Raw genomic sequence first — 19,515 nt, forward strand, 5'->3', positions numbered from 1 at the left:
GGTACCTTACACTTGCATTCTACTCCCTTCTCTGAAACTATAATATCAGGAAGAGCAAAGGAAGTTGCTAAAAAAAAAAAAAAAAGACTATGGATTAGTACAAATGTTTCTCAGCTGCTAGAATTTTTTAAAAAGAGGTTCCCTTCAAATCAAACAGATACCATCAGCTAACCCTAATTTTGTAACTGCTCTGAAGTCTGCAACAGTCTCCCATCCCTAGGACTAGCTATTTTGGCAGGAGATCTAGTGGATTTGTCCAGGAAGCCCTGCCAGAGACACCATAGGGGTTGCACCCGAGTTTGGTAGCATCCTGGCTCTCAGCCTTTGTTCCTCAGTTCTGTGTCTGAGAATTGGATGCCAAACACATAAATGAACACAGTGACATTTCATCATAAACACCTGACATTTGTTGTACTACTTCCTGAATTAGTTTTCCTTTCTACTGAGAAAATTTGTCTGAAAGGTAAACTTTAAGAAATCTTTAATGAATTCAAATGGGAAAAAAAGGGGGGGGGGACATAGATCTTTGTGTTAAGCAGGCCTGTGTGAAATAAACCACTCTTAAGTTATTTAGAAAAAAGTCCATATATCAAGAGCAAGATGGGTGTTCAAGTTTCTACCATGGTGTATTGCATTCTTTACTCCAAGAGAGGGGGACCCTGTACAGCCTATTCTTTGAAACTAAAACAATTGCTTTTGCTTATTCTTTTCTACGTTGCTTTTTAAAAGAAAATACAGCGGAGCATAAACAAAGCGCTGACAGCAAATGAGATTTTGTTTGCAATTTTTAATTAAGCAACCAGTGCAAACAATATTTTTTTTTTCTCTTCAACATTCAGAGGAAAGAAAATGACCACACTTGGGGGCCTGGTGGAAAACCAGAAAATGCTTTCTCTTTTCAATCAGATTTCAAAGCAGCAGAATTCAGAGAGGCTATGCCCAGCCCTCAGTATTCCTCAGGATTGCTTGAGTGTAAGTCTCGCAAATATGAATCAATTATGTTTGGAGGCACACCTTGCAAGAGGAGCCTGCAGAAGGACAGCCCACCTAGAAAGGACAAAGAGAAGGGAAAAGTCAAAACCATCTACGTGAAAAATCACTGAAATAATACTACTGCACTAGCTGCCTGGAAATGAGACTAATTATGATTTTATTACTACAAAGATTCATTCAATCCCTACTTGGAAATCTTCTCCAGGTTTAGTACATTTAGAATTTAAAGCCCTTGGCATCTAGACAGAAAAGCAAGTTCCCAGAAGACCCATAGCAGTTACTCCCCTTCTATTGTTCAATCTTAGTTTAAATTCCTAAATGGTAGAAAACGCTTATTGTTCTTAGAGAGGTTTTGTGATTGCTCTATAAATGATTTAAAGGTTCTGGCACAACAAATGCATACCATGTTATGGGTCAGTGGGAAGATCTGTTTCCAGTTTGTTAATGCTCCTTTTAATTAAGCACAAAAAGTTCTGATTCAAGCAGATTGGAGAAGAAAAGATTCTTTCCTTTAACTTTGACCACTTCTAAACTGTCGAAAGTGCAAAAATTGGAACTATTTGGTTAAAAATAGTAGGAATGGTCCAATACCTTCTGAAGGTGAGAGAAATGCCTAACATTTCATACCTACCTTCCAAGCTTCTGAATTTTTATATTAAAAAACCAAAAGCCTCATTCAAATGAGAACCCACGAAACCACAAAACTGCACGGTCCTTCAATGAAGGGCTTTACTACTTGCTAATAAATTCATGTCCAGACAAAAAACAGCATGCTATTTGAAACATTCTTAAAACTTCTTTAATGCAAATTTGAGAAAGTCATTCTCCTTAACAAAATAAAAAAATTCAAGTCACATATTGGTAGAAATGATGCCACTTATGTACATGTCCATTCCTTGATGCAAAGAATGCAGAATGCGTGGGTATCAATCATGTCCATCTACATTAAATGCTTTGATTCATGCTCTATCACATTCAACAGTTTGTTTCATATCACTAGGAGATTGTCATGATGAATAAGTACTAGATATTAATTTAAGATGCTGAAAAATACAAATTAATACTACAAAGTTAGCAATTTTAAGGAGTCTATTTTCATTGGATTACGTAATGAAAATCATGCCATACTCCACAGGCTTGGTATGGCTTATGATAGTCATAAGCTTCATATGCCAAAACCATATGAAAGCTTACCTTAGATGGCAATATACATTCAAACATCCTTATTGTGCTACAACTAAGGAAAAGAGAGAAAGAGAGAAAGAGAGAGAGAGAAGTTGTAAGCATTAATAAACTGCTAACACCCAAGTTGAGTACTGGTTGGATGAAATTATGGTCACAATTATGATGAGTTGATTTCATTAATCCTTAGTCATGTGAAAGATGTGGGAAAATAGAAGCACATGGAATGAAGGGTGAGGATCCAGTCACTTCAAAAGGATCATTAATGTGTAAAAAATATATATATTAATATGCACAACCACTCTGCTAGAGAGGTGGCAAAGCCAATCTGATGGTATAGTGAATATTTATGGTAAGAGCTTCCAAACCATTAGCTTATGAAAAAAAAAAAAAACCTACAACATATATATATTGTGTTTTTCATCAAAAGAAAAACATAGATATTTTACAAAATGTTAGTGTTCATATATATATGTTGAAATTCCAAAAGGCAAAATTATCAAGTATAAATATTAGACTAATATATTTCATAATATTCTATCCTGAACTGATTATATATAAATGATGTAAACAAATGCAAGACTTAAACACAGGATACAAAGTGACAATATGTATAACAATAAAACTTCAAAAGCAGAAGTGTAATTTCTTCTTTGTAAAACTAACACTATGTCTGGAGATTCAGAAAGCAAGTATTGTAAACTTAGGCAAAGTCTACATTAAAGGTCATAACAGATTGTCACCTAGCCCCAAAGAATTCTTAATTGGCTCTTTCAAATGGGGGTGAATTATACATATATAATAGAACTCATTTATTGCTTAAAACATTTTATAGAGGGTCTTACACTTTTCTTTCCTTTTAAGTTCATAGACATATAAAATAATTTGGGTCCCATGGAAATGTCTAAATTGTCCAATAGATAAAGATGGATTACAAATACTCTACTCACAAATTTGTAATTGGACAATCTTAAATATGAGTTTCCAGATGTTGGGTCTATTTTTATACCCTCCATCAAAAATGTGCAGAACACTTGTCTACAATTAAAAGGTGCTATTTTCTGAATTCTGTCCTTCATTTAAGAAAACTATGCTGTAAATTATCTTAAAGGAAAAATATATCTTTCTACATTCAAAAAATGAAAATACTAAATAAATGCCATTGATTCCCAAGTTTTGATAATCTTATTATATAAGCTGAAGACTTCTTCAAATGTAGTGTTCTGATTTCACTCCTGGGGACCTGTGGTCTGGTACTTAGTTTTCTGACAAAACTCATGGTTTCTACATTACTTGGTATCCTTGAATAATTTGGCCTTCCTCGTTCATGGCATAAACACTGTATGCCATGAGCTGCTAAGAAAACAGAATTAAAAGCAAATGAGAAAGTCAAGCTTCACATGCAAAGTGCGTTTTCATGTAAGAGGAATGGAACGGAAAGTAGAAATATCCAGTGGGATATGAACTTTTTAAACCTGTTGCTGCCCCTCCAGGAAGACTGGTTGTCCAGGGGTATTTACTCCTTGATATATCACTGCAGAATCAGAATATTTGTACCAGTATTTATTTATTCTTAGTTGACATTCTTACCTTTTTTTTTACACAGCTTAACTTGATTCAAGTTACCTATTATCAGATAATAATCTGATGATAAACAATCTCAGCATTACTTTTAGGACCAAAAGCTTTTTTCAATACCACAGTTGATAACTTATCATGAACTTATAGGTTAAAATACATCATTCTGATTATTAAGTTCAACTACTATACAATTGACTATATGATTATTACTAAAAAGAATATAACATCCACATGCATAATATTGTTTGCTCTTATGGAAGGCTCCAAATATTGAACCATTTATAAAAGCATCATCTATGTCATTAGCAACATTCAATTTTTTTTCAAAGCATGAATAGGTGGTAATTTTTTTAAAAAAATTTGTTTTTGTTTTTTTAGAGGATGTCGAAACCCAAGTATCAACAACAACTTAAAACTGATAAAATGAGGAGTTTAGACACCAGATGACGTGCAAACGTAACCTTAATCATCATTTAAAGCAAACAAAGCGGCTAAAAAAATAATGTTTACATTTGTATGAATCATCTCAATAGTAAGGTTTGAAAAATTTTAAGAATATTATATGCCTGATGAGATAAAAATAAAATTTTCACCTATCACTTAGTTACATAGTCTGCATACCATATACCAGAGGACAGACAGAAATCATATGAGAAAGAAAACTGTTTTTAAAAAATGTTGTAAGAAAGAAGTTACTTTGTTCAATAAGTTTCTTATACTACATTTAGGACTACACAACTAAATAACTCTTTAAAAGAAACATTAATACCCTGAGCATTTACTATGATTTTATTTGTTTTTTTTTCTTTTTTTGTTTGTACCAGGATTAAACCCAGGGGCACTTAACCACTGAGCCACATCCCTAGTCCTTTATTATTATTATTAATTTTGAGAAAGGGTCTAGCCTAGGGTTTGCCTAGGGCAAACTTGCAATCTTCCTGCTTCAGCCTCCAGAGTCACTGGGATTACAGGCATGTGCCACCATACCCAGCTTACTATGATTCTCTAAAATAGATATTTACAAAGTCATCTTTCTGACTTTTGGATTACAATTTTTTCATTATAAAGAAATAAGAGGGTTCGGGTTGGACCTCAGTGGTAGAGCACTTGCCAGGCATGTGTGAGGCACTGGGTTCAATTCTCAGTAGCACATATAAGTAAGTAAAATAAAGAAATAAAGGTCTATTGACAACTGAAAAAGTATTTTTAAAAAATAAATAAGAATAAAAGACATTAGTTATCATAGAATAGCAATATGATATAATGACGGATGAGAAAAAACACATTAGGATCATGTCACCTAGTATCTCCTAATGAGGACTTCTGCAGGAGTTCTCATAGTGTCCCAAAGTAGGTTTTTATTGCCAAGAAAAACTTCAAAACAAAGACTCTAGCCAATTAACTAGAAAACTAAGATGACTGTTCATGCTGAGACTCTCTTATCACAAAAATCCTTATGTTTTCATGGTTTATATAAGTTGCCACATTTCTTAAAACTAATGCCAATGAAATGTACAAGTAAAAATTCTCTAGCAATTTTAAAAGCAATGGATTATAATATGTATATGCTATATTCTATTATGTGTATAATCAAACACTAAATTAACAAACTTAGTCCTATATAGATTAAAAGTTTCACAGATAAGTAAACCAATTAAAAATAATATGAATTCCTTAGCTTCAGTTTCATTAGATGAATTTTTGCAGTAGGCTTCTATTTATAGATAGACTACATCACCAAAGTAACGTGTTCATTGTATTTATTCTCAGCATGCTGTACACCTATTAACATTTCACTAAAGCTAATATTCCTTTAGTTAATAGGAAATAAGAAAAGATAAAAATAAACCAATTTAAATAATCAAGTAGTAGCCTTTAACAAATAAAGCAGAGTTGAGGCAGAATATAAAAATGTCTCCTCTCCCTGAATCCCCCCTCCCACTTCTCTTGCTACTGCTACCATTACAACTGCCCCAGTTGCAGCATTTTGGCAAAGAGCTTGGATTTTGCATTAAGAACCATAATTACACAATGTTCCTTTGCTTTGGTCTATACATGAGACCGTGGGTGGCATACCTTTCACCTCTAGTTTGCATTCGATCTCCACTGTCCCCAGGTCATTGACTGCTTTGCAGCAGTAGGTGCCTCCATCATAGGGGCTCGGCTTGCGAATCTCCAGAGTACAGACTCCCTGGTTGCTGAACATCCTGTATCTTGGATCATCCACAATCGCAACTTTGTTTTTCATCCAGGTTATTTTGGGCTGAAGTTCAGATTGAAGAAAGTGAGGTCAAAACCTATCTGTATGTTGCACATTCAAAGGCCATCGAAGCCAGTGACAGAATTTTAAAGCATAGATTAGAAAGAAAGCACACTGAAGACTACACATCTACTTGGGCAGTGTATTTATTTCTCAAATTACATTCTACTTAGTGGTTGGCAAGAAAGCAAGTGGGTAGTTCTGAAGAAGAAAGTCAGATTTGTTCAGGGGACATTGCTAGGGCAATCTTCCCAGATGGATTCAGTTGCATTTCAATTTTATCTATGTGGATACAAACGTTTAGGTGTGAGCTGAATGAGTTTGGGGCATCCAGTGTACAGTGTGCATGGTGATAGATGTGTTAGTCGATTGTGATAATCATTACACAATATGCATGTTTATCCAATTTTCATGTTGTACACTTTGAATATATACTCTTGATATGTGTGTGTATATATATGTATATGTATGTGTATATATACATACATATACTATGTGTCAAGTATTTCCAAATTAAAAAAAAATTGATGTACAGGTCTATGATGTCCACTCATCCTAGGGAGTGTATATTGCTGGGCATTTTTCGGAAAATTACCATAAGTTCTCACAGCCATTTCTCCACTTCTTTTTACGGACATTCTTTCCTAATTCTTTAAGAGTCTGCATATGCCTCTGAACCACTTCTTCCCCACTATGACATCTGAAGTCATCATCAGTGACAGTGGCTCTGCTCCCATCAGACAATGCAAGATCAGTTCCAACCCAGTCCCCCAGAAAGTTGATTTCATGCTCTGTGAGTTCTGAACTGCACTTGAAATCCTTGATTCTCTACTCCCTTCTTCTTTCTGTCTACTCCTCCACTCTCTGAACACCTTCCTCAACACCTTCTACTTTTTATAATATTTTTTCTTGCTCTGAACCTAGAAATGGCACCTTTCCTATCTCTTTCACGCAGTCCTCTTCTTCCTTCCAAATGGGAGCATTCCCCTACGCTCACGCCTTGGTCCTTGGCTTTTCACAGTACCCTCTTACCTCAGTGATAATTCTTTCTAGAGCTTGGGCTCCAAAGGGTGAAATGTAGCACCTCCACACTGGGCCTCCCAAACTGACACCAACGGCCCTGGGTGTTCTCCTAAGCTCTGGGTGAAACCTCTGATCTGTCTCCTCATCCTTCCCCACATCACTTCCATTTACACATTAATTCAGGGTCTTCCTTGTGTCCTATCTGGCTTCTCCCTTTGACTTCCCTCTCTCTGTTGACATATGCAGGAAACACACTACTGTTACAATTTTCCAGATTCTAGGGCACTTTTCCACAGTTGCACCCAGGGACATAGTTTTTCATGGACAACTTTGTTAATTTGTTGTTATTTTCAAATGTCAACAACATGAAAACTTAAAACCTTTCTAAAGCTCTTCAGTGATCTCTTCCTTCTTAGTACTCTGCATTCTGCCTTGCATTATAGCATAACTGTTATTTACTTTAATCTGTTATAGAACTCTTTCTTTTCTTTTCTTTTTGACTCTTGATGAGTCAAAATCACCACCTAATTTTTCAGGTGACTCAACATTGCTTTATTTTATTTACCTCTCGGTTCTTTTAAAATTAGGTGGTTTCCTTTTTCTTTTTCTTTTAGTAAAGATAAACATTTTTTTCCTACTACTCTTTTTTTTTTTTTTTTTTTTTTGGTGCCAGGATTGAACCCAGGGATGTTTAACCCCTGAGCCACACACCCAGCCCTTTTGATTTTTTTATTTGAAGCAGGGCCTCCCTAAATTCCTGGGCCTGGCCTTAAACTTGTGGTCCTCCTGCCTCAGCCTCACTAGTCCCTGTGATTATAGCCATGTATCACCATGCCTGGCATTTACTATTTTTGAATAGTGTACCTAATTATCCACAAACACTACTACTCTCCATTCCCCACATCCCAAAAAGACACAAATAGTGGTTAGAAGGTTCATTTATAAAAGTGTTAACCATTATAACATGGGAATATAAAAGAGGGACCTTGAGGTCAATTCCTCAGTTTAACTAACATGATAGAACAATATGGTACCTTGGGATTTCCTCTCACACTGCAGTTCAGGGTGGCGTTGTAACCAGCTATAGCATAGGTGTTAACCAAAGGCTGAGTAAACATGGGCGCCTCTGTGAAATCAAAGTCTTCATACACTGGATTTTTGTAGATTTTGCCTTAAAAACAAGTATTAAAATATGTTCAAAAGTACAAATTGGCTTGAGACAATATTATTCTTGGCATGCTTCACTCATGATTAAAACTTCCTTGAGCTTAGAAATAACACATGGCATACATTCAGAAAATGTACAGCCAATCATTACACACAAGATGGAAAGCCAGAATAGTCATCTGACACTAACACAAATATTGACAGGATTGTTGTTTTTTTTCCCAAGAATTTTGATCAGAAATGTGTTCTAATGTGAATATCAGGAAGGGCTTTAGAGGGAGAGTAATCTATGACGAAATGAAAGGTTAAAGATAGAATTCAGCTTCTCCTTTCTTTGCTGAGTGGGTCTCATGTGTGGCTATACTGAAAGTGTCCAAGAATCAAAATAACAGAAATCCAAGAAGTAAATGTCTACTTTTTCCTATCCCAGTGACATTAGCCATTTATAGCTCCATAGCCCAGAAACTGGAATCAATTAAAGCCTATATTTTAATTTATTTTTATTTTAATTTTTTGTACCAGAGATTGAACCCAGGGGCACTTAACCACTGAGCCACATCCCAAGCACTTTTTATATTTTATTTTCAAACATGGTCTTACTAAGTTGCTTAGGGCCTCACTAAGTTTCTGAGGCTAGCTTTGCATTTGAAATCCTCTTGCTTCAGCCTCCGCAGCTACTGGGATTACAGACATGTGCCATTGCTTTTGGCTTAAAGCCTTCATTAAAAAAAAATGCAATTATAATGTAATATCCCTTGAATGATTTTGCCTGTAAAATTTAAATTTCACTTGAACATTTTTATCATAATTTTCCAATAATAATTGTTTCCATAGTTTTCCCCTCACAACATCTCGGCTTCTTTCAGCCTTATCCATCTAATCCCTGCCCACCTAGTTTTCTGGATGTCACTCCATTCCCAACTCACCATCCTTGGCAATCACAGCGCTCTCTTTTGTCATTGTCGCATCCTCGCTGAGGCCACACATGTTCTCAGCAAAGACCCGGAAATAATATTCATTCCCTATGACCAGTTCAGTGATGGTGGCATTGGTTCGGTGATAATGCTCAATGACAGTGAACCATTCCTGAAAGAAAAAATAATAACAGTTTGAGAAAAATCAACTAAAAACACACAACTCTTCCAACTGTTGTTTAGAATAAATAACAAGTTTGTTTCATTAATGAAAAGAAAAAATAGAGTACTAGTTTTTATATTGAGAGTTACAACAAAGTACACGTGGCTTAATATTTTACAATTTGGTTATACTTGACTATGAAATTCAATTTTCATGTACACATTAGATTCCATATCCCTAGATGTCATTTTCTACCAACTTTATATTTTTTCATAACCGTACCATGTCTCTCATTTACTTATCTACCTACTTCTCTATCCATCTTTTGTAGAACAAAGTATAATTTTAGTGCCAACTTATCTATTGATAAGATATGGAACTAAATTACCAGAGGAAAATTAATAGCATCCAGTGAATTTTCCAAACATCATTAACAGATTCTTTAAGATATCACCCCTTCTCAACCACCTGTGTCTCGTTGGTCACGCTTTTATCACCTAACCTAGCTAATTTCTCCCCACAACACTAGCTACCAAAATTATATGTATAAAAATATATGTATGATATATATACATGAAAATTAAATATATATAAATATATACAAGTTTTATATATATATAATATCTATCTATTTATTTACTTGTTTCCTCTTCATATTCCCTCCTTGGAAAGTGCACTCCACAACATAAAACCTGATTTGCTTCTCAACTCTTTGTACCAACAGTGCCCATCACAGGTTTGTTTTTGTTTCCTCACCATAAAACAAAACATAATAGTCTTAAAGTTTCTCTTGCAGCCGGATGAAACCACATCATACCATGTTTCATTACTATTAATTGAGAAAACATATGTGCTAACAAAAAGTCACTTTATCAAGAAAAGCATCTTCCTTGGACTCTCAGAGGCCTTCATGATCTATGATTTCTGGATATTTTAGACAGCAGATAGTTATATCTTTCTCTATTGCCAAAGCACTTAAATGCAAACCTCCAATCTAACATTTATTATATTGTGTTACCATTTGGCTTCATGTCTTCCTTCTTCCCTTTGACTATGAGTGCCCCAAGAGTGGGAGTTGTCTTTTTTAAAAAAAAAATTATATGGAAAAAAATTAAAAAATTAAAAAGTTTGATTCAGCAGCTACAATAGTGCTCAATATATGGTCAGACTTGAAAAGTGAGTGTTTGGGCACTGAATAAAACTAATGTTGACTGGGAATTTAAGTGGAGAACAGCATCTGCAGTTGTGATGACACAGTGATGAGTCGATTTCCTTGCGGGTGGCACTGGGAGGAGCAGCATCTTGTGGTCTCTTGGTCTGTCCCTGCCGGAATGCAACTGGAATACAGGCGGTGGGGGGGGGGGGTGTCCTAGGCAGATCTCAGTCACAAGGAGTGGCACTAAAGTCCTAGCTCTCCAGGATTTGACTGGATACCCATGTTCTCAAGAAGGTAAGTGTTGGGCAAGTATGCAGAGGGTGGAAGAACAGGGAGGCTCTGCAAGGAGCCCTCTGGGTTCACTGCCAGTATCAGGCTAAGGTCCAGTGGAGAATTCTTATTGCTAAGAAGCTGGAAATGTTCAGATCCTTCCTTCGCAAGGTCATCCATCAGTCCTGCTTTCAAGCTGTCCATGTTTCCATGAAAGATATCACTTTAAATACCAAATCTTATTTTGACATGTAATCCCTACAGGGGTGGGGCAGGGGTGTGGGGACAAGCCATGCCTGTCACAGAAAGAAGTGGCTGAAACTTCTTTTCCTTAAGAATGTCTTTTCCCACACTTTCTCCTATGAATCCAATGTAACTGCAAGACCTAATTTTCTTACTGAGATCTAAAAGAACAAACGCATAGACTTTCTATCTACATCATTTGGTATGATATTTTACTATAAGAATGAAAAATGCTTTAATTCACCATGTCCACACATTGATTTATTCATTCATTCATATACAGGTCAGTACTAAGGTGTAGAGTATGGGTTCCGATTCAGACACCAATGGCTAATTTCTGGCGATCTCCAACAAGCCACAGATCCTGTATGAGCTTCATTTACCTCATCTGTAAAATGTAAGTTATAATAATTCATACTCCAACTAGGTTGCTCCTTGAACACATGTAATATTTTTCTCTTTAGGATCTTAGCTTAGGCTGCACATTGTAGAATATTTCTTTTCAATCTTGTTTTTGTCTCCTTTTTTTTTTTTTAAGACACGTCTCCACAATCCAACATTTGTTTCACAAGAAGAAAAGAGTTGCCAGCTACAGATTTGAGTCAGAATTGCTTTGAGTGAGTAAATATTTGTTGAACTTTACTAAGCATCGCACTAACTGCTTTATGTTGTTTAGCTTTATAATAGATAAGTGAGGTACGTATCTGTGCCTCCATTTTATAGATAAGGAAAATGGAGACCAAAGAGGTCCAGTGATTGATGACATGCATGTGGCCTTAAGTGACCTTGAGCCCGACTCTGTGGCTCCCAATGTGCTACTTTTTCTGCTCTGCCACATCTCTTCTCTGTGGCTCCACAGTCTCCTCACCTGTCAGAACCTCACACCACCCCACCACCTCTAATGAGAGGTGATTTTGCTCCTGCCACTGAACAGAGAGCACCAGCCCTTACCATGCTCTTCTTGTCGGCCTTCTGGATCGTGTACCCTGTGATGGCCGCATTTCCATCATCCTTTGGCGGTGTCCACGTTAGAGCCACATTCTCTCCCCAGACATCTTCAATCTTCACAGACTGGGGTGGACCTGGACGGTCTACAGGATGGATTCACAGCATCACTGTGAGGTCCTTTTCCCTGCCAGTCTATACAGTTACATCATAAAGTGTCCTCCTTCCCTTTGCCACAGGAGGCGGAGCTCTTCCACACCCTACCATGAGGGGCATCCGAGACCCTGGGCCTTTGGTTAGAATGGAGCAGGACCAGATCCAAGGCCACAGAGCAACACTCCTGTCAGCAAAAACTAGAGAGGTTTAGCCACAGGGAAGAGTGCTTGGTTATAGGGCATGTCCTTTCACCCGAGGAGAGGCTCATCAGAGGCCTTTTGGTTAGAGAACCTCAAGTTTTAGCAAATTGACTGAAATATAATAAAAATTATTGGAGGGATAGGGTCGTAGTTTTGTGGTACTGTGTTTGCCTAGCATGCATGAGGCTCTGGGTTCAATCCCCATCCAGCACCATAAGAATAAAAATACTGGAAACGAGACTTCTCCCAGCTCTGCTCTTAAATATATTTCTTGACATCAAGAGAGTTATAGGGGCTGGGTGCACAGCACATGCCTGTAATTCCAGTGGCTCAGGAGGCTGAGGCTGGAGGATCGAGAGTTCAAAGCCAGCCTCAGCAATTTAGTGAGGCCCTGTCTCTAAATAAAATATTTTAAAAAGGGCTTGGGATGTGGGTCAGTGGTTTAGTACCTCTGGGTTCAATTCCCGGTATGAGAAGTAAAATAAAATAAAAATAAAAATAAAATTTAAAAAGAGACAGTTATAGAACAGTTTAATAAGTGAGTACACCCCCAAAGGATCTCTGCTCTATTCCCCTAACTCTGGGCAAAAGCAGGAACTAACCTTTTTCTTTGTAAGCATCTAACAAGCCCTGAAGGAGCGACCCATTCAGTGTTTAACTATTTAATTCTGTTTAGGTTCATCTTCCTTACATTTAACAGAAATTTAACAAAAATTCTTCATTCCCCATTCAAACTTTTAAGAGATTTTTAGGTATAGTAAGAAACATGTTAAGCTACATCCAGAATCTACAATTTTTTTAAGGCAAGAATTCAATATAGAGAATAGATTTATCATTGGGGAATTGGGAAACTCAAGAGTGAGCTCGTTTGCTAAAGTAGTACAGATAGATTTCACCAAAAAGTACATACATTAATTTTCTTGAACACATGTGCCCCAAATCTCTTATGATTAACATTTTTAGTCAGTGAAAAGTTATTTTGAAATGCTAACAAATCTTAATAATTTATATATTTTTTTAATCTTAAAAAATTTTATGTAAAGGTAACCTAACAAAACTTTCCATTTCTCCCCTAATGTCAAGGACATTTAGTTCCCACACTATTTTGACAGAACATTCGAGTTTCTTCCTCCAAACCTACCAACAATCTGGATGTCGATGGATGTGGTTTCCACGTATTTTTCTACTTTGACCTGCAGATCGTATTTCCCAGAGTGGCTTCTCTCTGCTTTTCTGATAAATATGATTGTATCAGTCTCAGAGTTGCGGATGTTTATTTGATTCTTATCAATCTCTGCACCATCCTTCTTCCAAGTTAATTCTGGTCTTGGTTTTCCCTAAATAGAAAGACAAAAGAAGTAGAGGGGAGAAGGTGGATTGCCTGAGAGTGGTTTTCAACATGGCAGGAATGACCATGGGCAAGGATGGAAAACACCCCCTTGGAGCCTTGGTGGGGGTGACAGCAGCAGGAGAGACCCTGCCTCCTGTGTGCAAAGCATGTGCGTGACACTTATTATCTCCCTTGATCTTCACATCAAGATAAGTATCATCAGGGGAATTAAATGATTTGGCAAGGCCTGGCAGCAAAGTGCTAGAACTAAGTCTCTTTTGGACCTGCACTGCTCCATAGTCTGCACAAATAGGCTACCCGTCCCGAGCATGAGCTCAAATTAGTATTTGAAATTAGTATTTGAAAATACTAATTGTCAAAATGTCAAAATAATGTACAGGAAGCCAACCAGATAGTAACCAATATAGATGAACTCACTATATATATAGTGTATATATATATACACATACATACACATACACATATATGTATGTATGTGTGTATATATATATATATATATATATATATATATATATATATATATATATATATAAAGGTATCCTGACCACTTAATAGATGTGTAATCTTGGGCAAATGACTACAACTCTCTGTGCCTCAGTTTCCCAATCTGTAAAATAGAAACAATAGTACCTGTCTCACAAGATGGTTATAAAAGTTGAAGACCTAACAAAATTTCTGCATACTCAGGAATGTTTTATTAGTATCATCTAAAGGTTAATGATTAGTATACACTATATTGTGCTGCTCACCTCAGACTTGCTTAGAATTCTCTCTCTGCTCTCTCTACCTGCTGATGCTATTCTTTTTTTTTAAATTTATATATGACAGCGGAATGCATTACAATTCTTATTACACATATAGATATTTTTTATATCTCTGGTTGTATACAAAGTATATTCACACCAATTCGTATCTTTATGCATGTACTTTGTATAATTAATGATCATCACATTCCACCATCATTTATAACCCCATGCCCCCTCCCTTCCCCTCCAACAACTCTCCCCTATCTAGAGTTCGTCTATTCCTCCAGACTTAAAAGATAAATTACAATCTGATTCAAGGGCATGAATTTCAGTTTCTATTACAAAGGAATGTCCTAGAATTTCTGATCACCCAGGCTCACTCCTGCAGACAAGAACCAAGAGTTAACTCAGAAATTAATTCAGTAATTCGTTAAGGCACAGATTTCCTAATGTGTTCCAGACATGGCTTGTGGCTGGCTGGGTTATGACACAGGATGTAGATACACATTAAACTCCTGCCCAGGGAGATTAAAGAATAATTGGGGTTGCTCACACTTGCAGAGAACAATGTAGGTCCCAGTGGCTCAGGAGACTGGGGCAGGAGGATTGTGAGTTCAAAGTCAGACTCAGCAAAAGCGAGGTACTAACTAAGCAATTCAGTGAGACCCTATCTCTAAATAAAATACAAAATAGGACTGGGGATGTGGCTCAGTGGTTGAGTGCCCCTGAGTTCAATCCCTGGTATCCCCCCCCCAAAAAAAAAGGACAAACAGTTCCACGTCTTCTTTCCTTAAAGGTAGAGCTTGCTGTGAGCTACAAGAGAAAAACTGAGTTCTCTAATAACTTATGGAATGGCAAAAGTAGCGACAGGGGACAAGGACTCTGCTGTAGGCACTACCATTTACTTGTTGTGTGACCTTGGGCAAATCACTTCACTTCTCTGTCAATTTCTTCCCTCCTCAAGTGAGGGTAAGGATATCTACCCTTCCTGCCTCACTGGGCATTTCTGCTACCCTGAGCTACAGCCCCTGCTTCACTGGGTGTTTCTAAGGATCAGATGAGGAAATGTCTGAAGCTCTAGAGGGTATACAAACACGGCACACAATTCTCATGGTCCCTTCCTGGTGGCTGAGAGGCTCCTGGGAAGCCCAACCTACGAGTCCCTGTTTTCATGCTTTCTCCTTTCCCAGACCCAGTGATGGAAGACAGAGACCCCCAAGATCTGGGAGGCTGAATCAGCCCTGGTGGTAGAAATGATCTGGAATGGGAGGGCAGGGTCAGCAGCCAGCTCAGAGTAGGGCTGTGGCTGGCACTGGGTCACCCGCCTGCTGTGACATACTCCCTTTGAGACTAGGAGGGAGGAGGTGGGAAGAGCCTGGCCAGCTCCTCCCCTCCCCGCTGGGCTCTGCCCAGTTGCTTTGGCCTTTGCTCTGATTTCAGGTGCTGTGTCTGCTGTACCACCTCTTCTAAGGCTTGGGCCTGGATGCAGTGACATGGTCAGAATTAGCTGTCCCCTTAGCTTGGCTTTCATGGGAACCTGGGTTTGAACAGAGCTCTGTGAGTGTGTGTGGTGTGTTTGTGTGTGTCTGAGTGTGCACATGTGTGCAGAGATCTAAATTCTAATTCAAGACCATGCTGCCTGATAAAATAGACATGAGCCACACATGACTATTTAAGTTAGAATTAAAGAAAATTAAAAAAAACCCAAAAAACTCTTCCTTAAACTTGCATTAGTTCCTGGTGGCTACATAAACAGAACATCACAGAAAGTTCTATTGAACAGCACTGCCTAATGTGTTCCATAAAGTAGTCACATGATTAGGGAGGTGGAGGACTCTGGGGTTCTGGGGCGAGGCCCAGTGGGTGTGGGTGTGTACGTGTGTACCTGTGAGACCCAACCTGATGACTATAAGCAAAGCCTGGTTAATCTTGAGGACAACAGCCCCTTTGCCAGAACAACCATTTAACAGCGAGCACATATGTTAGTGGCCTTAAGATTTCACATCTTGGTTATCCCTCTTATTGGAATTTTGCTTGGTTCAGGGTCATGTCGGAACTAAGTGTGTCTTGTTTTCTTGAATGTTACACTGAGAGCTTCACTTAAAAGGATGGGTGTTACGGAGAGCTAGGACCAGAGAGGCCCTCCGGCCATTCCTTTATCTGGTATCTCTTCGACATTCCTCTCCTGCCCTCCAAGCTCCCTGAACTTTGAGCAAGACTAGATCTCATTTGTTTCATGCAGAAAAAAAGATCTGACAGTTTTGTAGTTTTCTCTACTTCTATGGTAGGAGATCCTTTAATCACTCCCTCCATTATTGACTCACTCTCCCTCTGAGGATATCCTGAATCATGCAGACCTTAAGTGCTAGAACAGCCTCATCCCCTGCTCTTAAATACCCCATCCCTTGAAAAGGAAAATGAGGGACCCCTGGATTATTACCTGGAAAGGTATAACCAGATTGACTGCTTCTCCAACTCTGCGGATATAGGTTTGCTTCAGGTGCCTTGGGATGCGAATCTTCGGAGGCTCTGGGGGAAATTAAAACAGCATGATTTTGAATCAGCACAGTATTCTGGAAATGGCCTTGCTTAAGCCCAATGGCACAGTGATCCCTGGTCTCTCCTTGTGGTCACAGCTCTGCAACACAATCTCGGATGTGTCATAAGCTTATATATGGCAACTTTGGTCAAAATGGTATTCTTCAAACAGAGATGTTTTATTTTGATTCCACAAAATATATCCCTGACCTCCCTAACTTTAGCAAAACTTTGTATTTTTATTGTCATTTAGATCTAAAGCAACTTTATAAAAAAAATCACCAAGTTTTCTCTTGGGACCTATATTTTTTTATAGTTTCTATCAGTAAGAATGCTCTCCAATGAACATTCCAGAAAAGCACTACAAGCACCACTTTAGCTGGTAGGACTGTCCATTCTTTCTCAGTATGGGGGGGAAACAGTTTGAACATCTAGTTTGAACAAATAACATTTGCTATTTAGATGACTCTGTTCAAGTTTGATAGTTACTTTCTTCCTGTGTGACTCTGGTGAGGTATTCAACGGACAGATCTTATGTTAAAATTCATTAATTAAACACCATGAAGATACTATAAAATGCTGATGCAAACGCGGGAGCAGGAAGGCTAAGACTCACAGGCTCTCAGGGATAAAGCATTTCTTAGGATGTTACAGGATTACAGATGTGTGTCATGGCACCTGAGACTCAGCTTTCTATCCTAGACCAATCAGACAGTAGGTCTGGTCTCAGTCTTCTCTTAAGAAAAATGGAGATGACAGCAGCATACCTAATTCTAATTCAGAGCATTGTTGTGAGAATTAAATGAAGTCATCCACGAAAGCATTTAGCACAATGGCTGAGAATTTAAGAGCTCAATCATGGTTTGGAATGGTGATGATGATGATGGTGACTAAATGTTAGGGTTGGAAGGAAAATTGTAGGTCCTTGAACTCCCTAACATTACATATGAGGAAATAGAGACCCAGCAAGATCCCATAACAAATTAAACAATAATAATAATATAGCTGACATATATTGAAGGTTTTCTATATGGCAAGGTCAGTGAAGTAAGCAACATGGACTGATTTATTCAGTTCTTATAACCTGTTGATGTATTATTATTGTCCCTATTTTGCAGATGAAGATATTAAGGCTTTAAAAAAATCATGTCTCTTGTCCAAGGTCACAGAGCCTATAGATGGCAGAAACAGGATTAAACCTAAGCAGAATGATACCAGAATGGACTAAGAAAATGTATATGTTTCATGCTTTCTTTTATTCATCCTCATTTCCATCCATCCATCTGTTCATCCATCCACTACCCACTTATCTGTCTGTCCATTTCCTAACTCATTCCCAAAAAGGTTTTAGGAAGTCACATGCAGTCTATGGTAAAACCTTATTGCAACCCAGATATCCAATCTCTCTATCCAGTGTTTTTTCCTCTAGATTGGGGTCCTTAAACCTTTTGGTCTCAGTACTCTATTACAGATTAAAACTTACAGCTGGGATGAAGCTTAGTGGAAGAACACTTTTCTAGAATGCATGAGGCCCAGGGTTCAGTCCCTAGCACACACACACAAATTATTATAGACCCATGAAAGCTTTTGTTTATGTGGACTGTGTTTATTATCATATAGAAATTAAAACCGAGGAGTTTTGAAATGTTTACTGGTTCATTCAAAAATAATAGTGTAAATAATAAATAACCATATTTTATATTTTTAAAAATTCAACAAGATCAGTTGCATTGTTTTATATTTTGGCAAATTTCTTTAATGTCTAGCTTAATAGAGGAAGTCAAATTCTCATGTTTGTTTCTACTTGTGGACAGTTGTAAATATTGGTTGAAGTATATAAAGGACAACTAGTTTCACACAGATGAAAGAAATATTTTAACAATTTTTTCAACAATTTGGATACTTCTCTTTGAGTCTACACAAAACATGATGAGTTGTAGTTTTCTAAAGATTAGCTACAATGTGAAGTTTGAAATCATTTCAATGAACTTTTTCATATTTTGTCACATTAAAATCCATTGTCTATTTTGCATTTTGAATATGCTTTTTTTCCCGGGCATGAATGTTTTTTAAAATGATAGGTCTTACTATGTTGCCTAGGCTGGCCCCAAACTTCTAGGCTCAAGCAATCCTTCTGCCTCAGCCTCCTAAGCAGTTGGGGCTAGAGGCACATGTCACTGTGCCTAACTTCCTTGCATGATTTTGTAACATATATTAGTAATTTGGCAAGTTTTACTCCACTAAATTTCCAAATGCTGAAATACAATTGCTTCATACTTTTCATTTCATTGTCACATGAGCTTATAAAAAACAATGTAATCAAGAACCAAGATTTAATAAAACTAATAATTTTAATGCTTCATTAAACAGCACTTTAAGGCAAAATGGCAAAACTAGACCTTTTATTTGAACTAGTAGTGTGTGGAGGTTAGTACAGTTTGGTGGCACTTTATTCACTCTAAGGCACCCACAATTTTATTTACTTTCACTTTACACCATTGGCGCAGATGTTTAAACATGGAAAAGGGCCAGAATGTATTCATATTATTATAGAAATGGCTTTGACCTTTTGACTCATTTAAGCCAAACTTCTGGTGTGGTAATCATTTGTACTGTTGCATTGACAC

General features: G+C 37.5%; 1 protein-coding gene across 1 annotated transcript in view; it reads right to left on the reverse strand.

The window, feature by feature from the left end:
• Positions 1 to 786: 786 nt before the first annotated feature.
• Positions 787 to 19,515, reverse strand: part of Mybpc1 (myosin binding protein C1) — a 70,065-nt gene continuing 51,336 nt past the window's right edge. Inside the window, exons 27-33 of the mRNA XM_071609269.1 lie at positions 16,791 to 16,879; positions 13,395 to 13,590; positions 11,904 to 12,043; positions 9,133 to 9,292; positions 8,074 to 8,210; positions 5,833 to 6,019; positions 787 to 1,047 (exon numbers count right to left, since the gene is read on the reverse strand). Of these exons, the coding sequence (XP_071465370.1) occupies positions 947 to 1,047; positions 5,833 to 6,019; positions 8,074 to 8,210; positions 9,133 to 9,292; positions 11,904 to 12,043; positions 13,395 to 13,590; positions 16,791 to 16,879 (1,010 nt within the window). The 3' untranslated portion in view covers positions 787 to 946. The remainder of the gene's footprint in view (positions 1,048 to 5,832; positions 6,020 to 8,073; positions 8,211 to 9,132; positions 9,293 to 11,903; positions 12,044 to 13,394; positions 13,591 to 16,790; positions 16,880 to 19,515) is intronic.

Source organism: Marmota flaviventris, chromosome 3 (assembly GCF_047511675.1).
Source record: "Marmota flaviventris isolate mMarFla1 chromosome 3, mMarFla1.hap1, whole genome shotgun sequence".
Classification (NCBI taxonomy): domain Eukaryota; kingdom Metazoa; phylum Chordata; class Mammalia; order Rodentia; family Sciuridae; genus Marmota; species Marmota flaviventris.